The 10,882-nt window shown below is 40.9% G+C and overlaps 1 protein-coding gene across 1 annotated transcript; it reads left to right on the forward strand.

Moving 5' to 3' along the window:
• The first annotated feature begins 348 nt into the window (after positions 1-348).
• Positions 349-5,070, forward strand: TEX36 (testis expressed 36). Its single transcript, XM_041461127.1, has 4 exons — positions 349-396; positions 1,262-1,396; positions 3,411-3,491; positions 4,798-5,070. The coding sequence occupies exons 1-4, from the start codon at positions 349-351 to the stop codon at positions 5,068-5,070; spliced, it is 537 nt and encodes a 178-aa protein (XP_041317061.1).
• Positions 5,071-10,882: the final 5,812 nt, after the last annotated feature.

Here is a 10,882-nt window from a genome sequence, read left to right on the forward strand (position 1 = left end):
GAAGTTGCATCTTAAAAATTCTATCTCTAATGTCCTTTGGGTTTTCCTCAAAACCACCTCTCCTTTCCCCACCCATTCCTATTCACGCTGTAAAGAGTCACTGAAGTGATTGTGCAGAACTGATTTGTTTGCAACATTCAATCCTCCGACGAGCTGTTCTTTCCCTGTCCCCTGCAGCACACGAGCAGGAGCAGCGCTGCTCTTGCTCGTGCGGATCTCTCTGAGACACCGTGGGGACTCTGAGGTCACAGGAGAGCGAGGGTTCCACAGCCCGCCCGCTCCCGGCCGCGTCTCCAGGGAACCGCGGTGGCGCTGGCAGAGTGACCGGAGTGGCAGTGACATCGAGCCATGGCTAAGGAAGGGTCGGAGAACAGCGGGGGGCACAGCAGCGACTGGGTAAGGGCCCAGCAGATGCCCCCGTGTCCCCCTCAGGGCTTCTTGATGCTTAAACTCTCAAAAAAAGCACCGTGCTAAGGGTGGCTTTGTCCTTTAGTCAGAAATTAGTCTCCCCATTCCTGAGGAATGAGGAAAGAGTGCCCTACGTATTCAGTGTGCAAAAGTTCTGCCTTGGTAACTAGCCCTGGCTGGATTTTCCCCCACCCCAGTTTTCCAGCAATGCTGGAGGTCTCTTATTTGATACTTAGCCCTGGTTGATTTTCCTTCTCTTCTGGAGAGCTCCAGCCAAGGTCTGCCTCAGTTCTCGCCTCCAGGAGAACACTGTGATCCCATCAGAAACGCTGGGCTGGGACATCTTGGCATCCCAGGGCACTGTGACACTCCTGGCACAGGCTTCTCCTCACTCTCTGAACCCTTTGGCCCGATGTTGGGTTGAGCTGTTCCCAAAAGTTTTGTGCTTTCAAACTTGTACTGCAGTAGGAGTAGCGTGGTGGGGAGGGGGGTTAGAAGGTCGTTGTTTTCCTTGGTGGTTATTGCTTTGTAAGCAGTTTTCAGAAAGTTCCTGGACGTTCTTGTCTTGAAGATTCCTAAAATTCTTGTCTGGTTATTTTATCTACGTTTGAACGTCTTTATGGTGGGGTTTGTGTTGGGTGTGTGGGAGACTCCTCATTTTTCCAGACGCCACTAGGTGCTGCTGCAATCCAAGTAATAAAAAATAAACGGGAAAATACCATTTTGCCCACATTTCTGATCAGATTTATTTGTTATTTGGGTTTTGTTGGTTTTGGGTTTGTGTTTTGTTCTGTTTTGTTTTGTTTTCAGTCGGCTTTTATTTTAAAGGGTCATAATCTTCATTATTTTCTAGTTCAGTCACGATGATGGGGCGCAGCTGGGCGAGCTGGAATCAGTAACAAGCGCTTCACTAAAGCATGTCCTGAACTCGGTAGCCGCTGTGGGCCAGGAGCACAGAATGCCGCTGCAATACAAAGCTCGGGTTCAGGTCAGTTCCTGCGGCAGCACAGCCGATTTTCGGAGCTCTTTTGCAAGTTGTCACTCGCTAAGTTGTGAGTAAGAACACACTCGGGGTCGTTAGAGGAGCAGTCACAGCGGGCTGGCAGACTTTGTGCCTCAGGGGATGGAGTGATTGCTGCCTGTGCTGCGGAAGAAACATATTTCCCTGTTACTCACTCATAATTTTAGTTGCTTCAAGTCCTGCTGTATTACTGCTGATTTTCTCTTTTATTACTGAGACGCCGAATACATTACGATCAATCTCAGCCCACAGCCTGTGTGTAAAGCCCTGTAAGAAGGTTTAATGGAAATATGATCAGCTGTTTGGCAATGAATGTTGGAAATTCAGTATATTCACACTAAGGAGTGTTCTTTTTGATCATTAAAAAGTTAGAAGCTCCTCATTTCAAACATTTTTAAGGCTTGATTAAAAATGGGATTTGTGAAAAATTTTGTGATGAAAGGAAATACGGTGTTTTTAAAAATCACAAGTATTTAAAATGTTGCAGTGTTGTAAGCACCTTTTCATGTCCTTATTTTATCATCACACTGAGCTTTGCTTTACCCACCCGCTTTGGGCACAGAACATTTTCTATTTTCATTTTCTATAAGCACAGCAGTTACAGTGGGTTCATTTCACTGGTTTTGCTATAGTGAAGGGCAGGAATGAAGGGCTTGGAAGGAATATTTAAAAGGGAAGCTTGGGACTGTGAAAAGGAGATTATACTGTAACATGTGTTAATATTACATCTGCCTTTCTGTGGAACATCTGGCCTTAGCCACTGCCTGAAAAGGGCAGGTTTTATCAACACACCAGTGTGACTTCACCTGAAGTTCAATGTCTTGTCTTTACCAGCCTTCCACTTTTATATAGAATTAAGGAAATTCTTGCCTGTAAATTGAGAATTAATCTGAGATCAGTGGGGAGAACATGAAGATGCACTAAAGGCTAAAATGGGACAATCTGGGGAAGTTTGTTTAGGCACTGGTAATAAACACTATTCCTGAAATGCTGAGATTGACATTTAGTTGCAGTAGCATATTTTGGTAAGAAATTTACAGATTCAGGAGGTGCTTATCTTTAAACACATGTATGAGAATGTATTTGTTGGATTTACTTATCCACTGAACTACAGTCTGGGTCAATCAGAATGAGACAAGTGAACTGGTAAATATACCTAAAAAAAGAGAATCTGCCTAGTAAACCAATTATTCTGAGATCTGACCATGGAGGAGCTGACCCCATGCAGGCACATTTTGTGTCTGGTGAATCTTCTTGCTGGATCAGGCCTCCAGTCACATTGATCTTTAGAACTCATTCAGGTTCCCCTATTCTTGAAACACTTCTTTTAGACTGGGTTGCATTAAAACTTCCTTTTCTGTTTGGAGTGGAATATCACAGTTGGGATATTGCACTGATAACGTTTAAAAAGTCAGATATGTTCAGTATTTCTAAAATAGCACTTATTTGCAGTTGTCTTTTTTTCTTCTGAAACTCTGGTTTCATTTAGAGACTGGATGAACATAATGTTAAAGAATGAGGTTATAAATCAGTTAAGCAATTAATACCTCTTCAACTTCCCCTGCAACAAGCAGTGTCCATGACATTCAGTTCATAAATCACAGACTAATTCAGTTTTGAGGTCCCTTTTGTAGTTTATTTTAATTAGCTCTAGGCCTACTACTAAATCAAGCAAAGGCAATCCTGATATATATGTAGCACTTTGCTGCTTTGCAGACAGAATGTATCATTTCTTATTTGAAAATTCACACTTTTATATTAATCATGTATATATTCAGCAAGTCCTCCTGGTCATTTTATTAAAAAAAATAAAAAGTCCACATTACCCCTATAAAATCATGTGCAGGTGAATATTTAACATAGGAGTATGATTCTGTGCTAGAACAAAGGCAGCTGTAATCTCACAATATAAGAACAAAGACTGATAGACTCCAAACAGAGTTTAATTTTTATTTTTTTGCTATAATTTCTTTTCTTGCAGAAAGCAGGAAACAACAATTTCCCATTCTCTTCTCATGACAACAGACATGACATCTGCAATGCAGTCGAGTATTTTGACCTGGTAAGTACCCAGCAGTGAGACAAATCAAGCAACTTCAGAGCTTTTGGTCTGCCAGAGATCAAACACAGCATCTTTTAATGGATGCTAAAAAAAAATATAATGAATGCGAAAACTGTGAGCAGAGAAAAACGTAAACAGAAAAGAAAAATACACTTTCTATTAGTAGAGGGCTGGGACATCTCTGGGACTGTCACAGATGTGCAGCAGCACATACAGTCATTGAGAAAGGCACGATTCAAAGGGAAGCAAAAAGCCATGATTTGGGTCTCTGACATTTTCTAATATTCCTGTTTTGGTTTTGTACCCAGTTAAATGTCCTGTTGGTCTGCTCTAAGTGATGTGCCTTGCAATGAATTTTTGTAGATATCTCAGCAACTTCTAATTTGCAGTCCCAAATATTTTGTTCAGACTCATCTTTATTATAAATTTAAACAGAATCCATAGGATACCCTCAGTATATCTCAAGAATGCATTCTTTAAATTCTTTACAATACGCCTGTTTAAATGTATGCTGCAGAAGCCACAACTTTGACTAGAATTAAATTTTTTTTTTTTTTTGCTTTTCTCTGTGGGCAACAGTTTCATGTTCTTCCATTCCCCTTAGATTGTTGGTATTATTCCAGGCAGCAAAAGAAATCGTGCAGTTCACAGGATAATGAGTAAAGGAGGAAGCAGTGAATTGTGATATAGGGAGTTTGTCTGATTTTGGGCTCTGTCAGGCCTAGACTTTTTGGAATTCATTATTCACTGAGTAACCTCAATTTCTGTGCGCTTTGGGCAGTGTCTCATTGTTTTAGAGATACTGATCAACCATAATTCCAGCTAAATTTCCTGTGAGCTGTGGAGTGTGAAAATCAGGCTCTGTTTCTCTGTGTTTGGACACACAAGGGATAGCACTGAAGATTCAGATTTCATGGTCTGTCTCAGTTTCTTTATTGCAGTCCAAACCTAGAATTATTAACCTATTTCTTTGGGTGTCTCTGAAGATTAATTTAGCCGGGTGTAGCTAAATAGCCTTGAGTAGCTGGTGTGCTACAGAAATGCAAAGTAAAAGTGGTTTATTAGCACTGAGGGGTGGAAGGTCAGCAGATTTCCCATTATATATGCAACCAAAAATGTTCATACAGGCAAGTCTGACAATATTATTTTTAACTTGCTAAAGGTCGACCGTGAGTTCTTGCAATCACTGTGGTAACAGCTTCGTTCACTTCCCAGTGGGGTAGTGACTGTTACAAGATTCATCTGTGAAGCTGTGACTGGAAGTCATATGGTTGCATGAATTTTTCTTTCCTTTTTATTCCCGTAGGGCATGGGTGTGAGGAAGTTGGATCCAGAGAAGCAGAGACAGAACTCCCACAACTTCTTCGAGTGGGCTCGTGCGCCAGGCCGGAGCAGCAGCGAAGGTTTCGTCACCGTGTACCAGAGCACGTTTGTGTCAGATCAGAGCCCTGGAAAGGAGGAGCAGAACCACAGGCGCTACCCCAAACACCACACCCAGAGCCACAGCGACCACCAAGAGAGCTCCAGCACGCCTGCTCCTGAGGATGAGAAAGCCCTGAAGCCACGTAAGACATCTTAATCAAGAACACCTCGGGAACATCCACCGAGCAAATCTGAACTTTCACTACTCAAAACAGCGGTGAAAGAATAAACACTCATGTAAAGTGCACGTGGCAGTACGGTTGAGAGTTCATTCCCTTACATTGCTCTGAAAACATACGTTTCTAGAAAACCTTTAAAGAGGAGGAGCATTATAAGGAAAAACAAGATTGTGCATAATTTAGACATATGTCTGCTAGCAGAACAGAGATGGGGATTGTGCTTGTGTTACCTGATACTGGTTGACCCTCATCTTGATACAAAAGCTCCTTCAGCTTCTGAATCAGTGGCAGGGCTGTACCTCAGGCAGCTGACAGCACCTGCATTGACACAGGAGCATAATGGACCTGGATCCTTGAGGGATTACCACAGCAGGGAGCCAAACCCCTGTGTGTTCAGGCAAGAGAGAAACATTTCTGAAAGGTTTCATGGCTGAGAAGGCAGGTGACCAGCCATTAGAGAAAGTAGATAAAAAAGAAGCTGTGCATTAGATTGCTGTGCAAAATAAGTGTCCTGTTTGGTTATAGCACAGCAGTTGTAGAATTGAAAAAAGAAAGACTGTTGTGAACAACATTTGTGCACTCAAAAATTTGATTTATGGCTGTAAGGGGAAAAAACCTCAAGCTGAAGTGAAAGGCTGCATGGAGGTTTGAGTTTGGGGTGGACTGGATCTTAAAAAGAACTCATGATTTTATAGTTACATGTCCCCAAGGAAGATAATTCAAACCCAATCCTCTTAAGCACTCTGCTCCCAGAATATTCTCTGATGTTAGGATGTGGCAGGCAGTTGAGTCACACCTAGAGTCAGATCTCCAGATGATGTGTTTTCCTCTTCTGGATCATTTCCATTAATATCAATAAAATAATAAGCTAAGCTATGTGTCTTAAAATATCCTACAAATAAGCTTGTTGCTATGCAAAATAATGTTGACTAAAAAAAATTCGATCATAAGTTTATTAGATAATTTCCTTTTTTTACAAGATAAATGGACAAATAAACCCTTGACCCTTAGAATTCCCTGCATTGTAAGAGCTGCCTTGAACATGAGCTCAGTTAAGAAATGACATTTCTGCCTTTCAGTGAACAGATGCATTTTTTGGTATCAGCAAGCAGTGGCTGAAGGCCTTTTTGTGTGCCATCAAAACAGATGGGATTAGATTCCCCAAACGTGTGGCATGTTTATTAGCACATGTTGAAATAATAAACCCATTTTCTTAATGGAGTCCCCCCTGTTACAGTTCTTGGGGTGCCTCACAACACATCAAAATCCAAAACATCAATGAACAATATAAAACCAAATAAAAAGCCAAGTAACATAGTGCTATTAAAAAGAATTGCATTTTCTCAAAGTAAAGACAGCCTGCCTGACAGCTCCAGAGTCAGAATTTCCAGAGCTTTAGCCAACAGTTTCATCCCCAGAAAGTTCTGATTCAGAACTGAAGTGTGTGCCAATCACATGGTGAATGAAGTGCCCCATGCTGTTTGGCAAACTCCAAAGGGCAATCTTGGACCTCCATCAGAAGGAAGGAACACATTCTTGCTCCATTAGTAATGTTTATCTGTGGTTTAGCATTACAACTGGATGTGGTGAAATAAATTGCTGGAGTTTGTTATGCCTTAAGACACCAATAGAAACACTCCAGATTTCTTTTCTCACCCTCTTTTTCTTTTTTTTTCTTCCCATTTTGGTTAAAATGTGGCTTAAAAAAGGAAAAAAAAAGGTACCTGTGGATTAATACATATTTTCAACTATATTGTAATAAAGATTGCAGAGGAGAAACTGAAGAGATCATGACACCCTTATAAACTGAAATACACTGTGGTGGGTTGAATAAAACAGGTGATTCCCACACATCTCACGCTCTGCCAGTGTTTCTTGGGTAAATAACAGGAGACACAATACACTGAATTTGGAAATGAATAATGAATTCCTCAGATAAATTTGTGTATTTTCAATAAAAACCGTCAGCTTGTTTACTCTTGTGATGATAATGTCTCTGTGAGGAAGGTCCTGTTAAAACATTTTTGAACATGGATTTTCTTTTGTTTGTTTTTTTGGGAATGGAAGAAATTGAAATAAGGCTGATAACTCCCCTGAAATTTTCTGGTCAGTGCAGGAAAGGAAAACTCCCTTGGCTGGGAGTTCACTAGGATCAGATGGGTGTAGGTAGGCTCAGCAGAATGATCAGGCTATGGGTTAAACCAGCCAAATACTGTTCTAAGCGCTGCTGATAAGGATGGACTTATTTTGTGCATTGTTATATTTAAAAAAAAAAACAACAAACCCAAACACTCTCTTTACAGAAACAACAGGCTTCATCCTCTAATCCTTTCCAAGGAGTATTGGTTTTTTCTCTCTTTTTTCTCCAGAGCTTGCATCAATGCAGGGACTGCCTATGCAGCATTTTTAGGAAATCTTTCTTGTGTTAATTTAAAAGTGTTTCCAGTGTGTTACTTAAATTCACAGAACTCAAACAAAATCAATTTTAAAAAGTTAAACCAGAGGGCTGAACAGGAAATGGGCACGGCCCCAGGGCTGCCACAGCTCCAGGAGGGTTTGGACAAGGCTCTCAGGCACAGGGTGGGATGGTTGGGGTGTCTGTGCAGGGCCAGGAGCTGGCCTGATGATCCCTGTGGGACCTTCCTGCTCAGATTATTCTGTGATTCTGTGATTAACAGAGCTGAGCTGCAGAGTAACACCTTTGCCACTGAAGTTTCCACGTCCAGCTGAAGCCCCTTGGTTCTCAGGTGGCTGCTGGAGCTGTGCTGGGTGACAGTGTTATGTTCACTTCTTTAAACTGTGCTCGGTTTTCTTTTCCTTCTTTCTGTCCTGATTGCTGATAACGAGATGTGAGGACATGGTGTCCCTCAAAGCTGCTGTTGCTCCGCCTGTGATGCCCCTGGTGAGCTGCATGTCCCCTTTTATAGCTGTGTCATTTGTGAGGTGTTGTGACCAATGAAATGCTGTTTACAGTCACTAGAGACCCTGGTGTTCTGTGAGAGCACACTGGGTTTGTACAATAGGAGGCAAAATGGAAATTTTGTCTTTTGTTTACTTGGTGTCTAAAGACTTAAAGAAGTCCTTAGAGCTGGGGCTGTGGGAGCACTGCAAGGGGGAGTTCTGCTGCTGCTGGAGCTGGTAATTCAGTGGGGATGCAGCAGTTTGACTCCCAAGTCATCTGCTGTTAATCTAATCACTGTGTTCATAATCTAATCACTCCATGTCGCTGAAATGTTGTTCCTTAGCTTGTACTCTCAAGGTTAGAGTGAAGAAACTTGATGTGGCACTGGAGGTGAGTCCATTTCCTTCCCTGTGCTGCACAGTTACACAGTGACAATTCTGTCCCAGCTCTGCTTAAACCCAAAGCTGATGTTCATTTATTTACAGCGATATGGTTCATGTGTGGACAATATTAAGCTTCTTTAAATACTCTTTTACTGGTTTAACATTTCCCTAACTGAGGAAAGTATTGGTATTACTGTGGTGGTGCTGATGTTGAACCAAGAGTGCAGGCCTGTATCTAATGGAAATGTTTATGCTGATACACTGGCCACACTGGCTGGCAAGAAATAAAATTTCTGAAATTGAGTAGAAACTTCTTAGGCATCTCTGTCTTCAAGCCACAGTACACAAACATCATTATTATTATTATTATTATTATTATTATTATTATTAATTTTCCTTAAGACTCTCCTGCTGCTGCCACCTTATCTAAGGAGCAGTAGATGGCAAGGACAGAGACCCATTCCATTCTGGAGTGGGAAAGAACTATACGGAGCTGCCTCATCCCAAATTTCTTGGTTTATTCCTGCTTCCCCAACAAAGTAATAAAATAACTAGCTGTTAAAATGTCATCTGTGGAATATCTAATTAAAGGGAAGTCCATTCAACAGGGAAGCAATCATAACTGACCTTAAATTGAGTGTTTAGACATAGTGGGTGTGAGTGAACCAGTAAAACACCCAATTTATGATTTGGACTGCTGCTTTTATGAAGATCACGTTACCTCTTATCTGGTCAAGCTTGTTATTCTTCAGAATATTCACCTGAAAGTGAAATATTTCAAACTGTCATTTTTGAAATGTGGTGTACAGAAAAAAATGTAGTTTGAAACAGGTAAGTTTAATTCAAACAGAAGCAAAGAAGTGCTTGGAAGAGACCTCTGGGACTGCAAGGACTGGAACTCAGGAATTCAGGAATGCCTGCTCACAGGTGAGTGCCCAGCCCCTGAACCAGGGAAAACCCTGTGCTTTCTCACAAACTGTTTAACTGTTGCAAACAAAATGCAGCAGCTCTGGCAGACCAGGTAGAGGGTGCTGGTTTTCCAGGTTGCATGAACCAGTTCAGAAAATCAGAAGAGTCTCAGGAATTTTAATTTCTTTTCTTTTAATTCCTTATGCTGTGGGATATGTAGAAATAGTGCTCACAGAGCACTACTTCAGGAATTTTAATTCCTTTTCTTTTAATTCCTTAAATTAAATTTCTTTTAATTCCTTATGCTGTGGGATATGTAGAAATAGTGCTCACAGAGCACTACTCTAATAGCAACAAGTATGTATTTTTGTGATCCTTTTCGATATTCTGTGGAATGACAGATTTTGTAACTGAAACAATACTATGAAAACAGATTTAAAATGAAGGTCTCCTGTCCCTCTCTCACCCCACACCCCCAAAAAGGAAGGTGGTGTTTAGACTGCCCAGTACATTCCAGCACCTACAAATGGCAATGTTAATATGCAAACAGAGCAGCACGAGTGTCAAGTCCTGTGCCCAGATGTAAACTGCTGTGGGCTCAGGCCCTGTGGTATTAACCAGACACTCAAATGGCATCGTAGGCATGCATTAATGACCCTAAGTGACCCTCCTCCTCTGATTGCTTAATTAATCAATGGCCTAGTGGCTCATTGGCAGGGCTCTTCCAAGCTGTGTCTCCCCTCACAGGGAAATCAGATGCTATGTGGCTCTGTCTACTTATGGGAAAGGCAAACCCAATAAATAAAGTGTAATTTCCTGATTCCCCTGGGATATAGTGATTCTTTTAACAATGCTTCTTCAGTTGAGTTGAAATTAAAGCCCAGACTGACCAACATATTGTGGAATATTTCATGGACTAAGTTAAGCACCAGGTTTAAAGACTTAAAAAAGAAAGAGGACTGCAGGGGAAGACTGTTGATGCAGAAGAACAATATTTTCCATCAAAAATGCCTAATCCTGTCTTTGTTCCTGCTTTTAATCTCCACACTTCCAGCTTTACATCATTGCTATGAAGATTTTCAGTGCATGTGGGATGTTAATTTTCATTCTGAATTAAATGTGCTATCATTGAGACGAGAATTAACATTTGATCTTCAAACTATTTTGTGACCTGCAATGCAGCTTGGTTCCATAGGAGGGCAGATGTGTTGAGCAGCTTGATTTTAAAATGTGTTATATTAGTGTTAGAGGTACAGTTGGGAGTTGAATTATCAGATTTATACTGGTATCAGTGAGCTCTCAGATTGTGTCAGAGAAATGCAACAACTTGATTCCAGCATAAATAGAAATATCTCATGGGGTTTGATGCTTACGAAGTTCAAAGGTTTTTCAATACTCATTTATTTTATTTTGTCTCAGAGAGCCTATAATCTGATTACAATTACTTATTTAATCACTGACAGTATCCAGCAAATTCACAAAATTGGTTTTTTGGTTTACCACTTGGATTTAAACCAACTTTTTATTTCTCTAGCATCAAGTTTTCAATATGTGCTAATTTATGCTAGAGTTTTCTTTATGCTTCAAGCTAAATTC

This window comes from Pyrgilauda ruficollis, unplaced genomic scaffold (assembly GCF_017590135.1).
Source record: "Pyrgilauda ruficollis isolate IOZ18807 unplaced genomic scaffold, ASM1759013v1 scaffold15, whole genome shotgun sequence".
In the NCBI taxonomy this organism is placed as follows: domain Eukaryota; kingdom Metazoa; phylum Chordata; class Aves; order Passeriformes; family Passeridae; genus Pyrgilauda; species Pyrgilauda ruficollis.

What these genes read in the sequence shown, in the direction of transcription:
- TEX36 (XM_041461127.1), top strand. Translation starts at nt 349, where the DNA reads ATGGCTAAGGAAGGGTCGGAGAACAGCGGGGGGCACAGCAGCGACTGG. An exon ending in GGGGGCACAGCAGCGACTGG is followed by an intron (nt 397 to 1,261) that starts GTAAGGGCCCAG and finishes ATTATTTTCTAG; the next exon opens with TTCAGTCACGATGATGGGGC. An exon ending in CAGTCGAGTATTTTGACCTG is followed by an intron (nt 3,492 to 4,797) that starts GTAAGTACCCAG and finishes TTATTCCCGTAG; the next exon opens with GGCATGGGTGTGAGGAAGTT.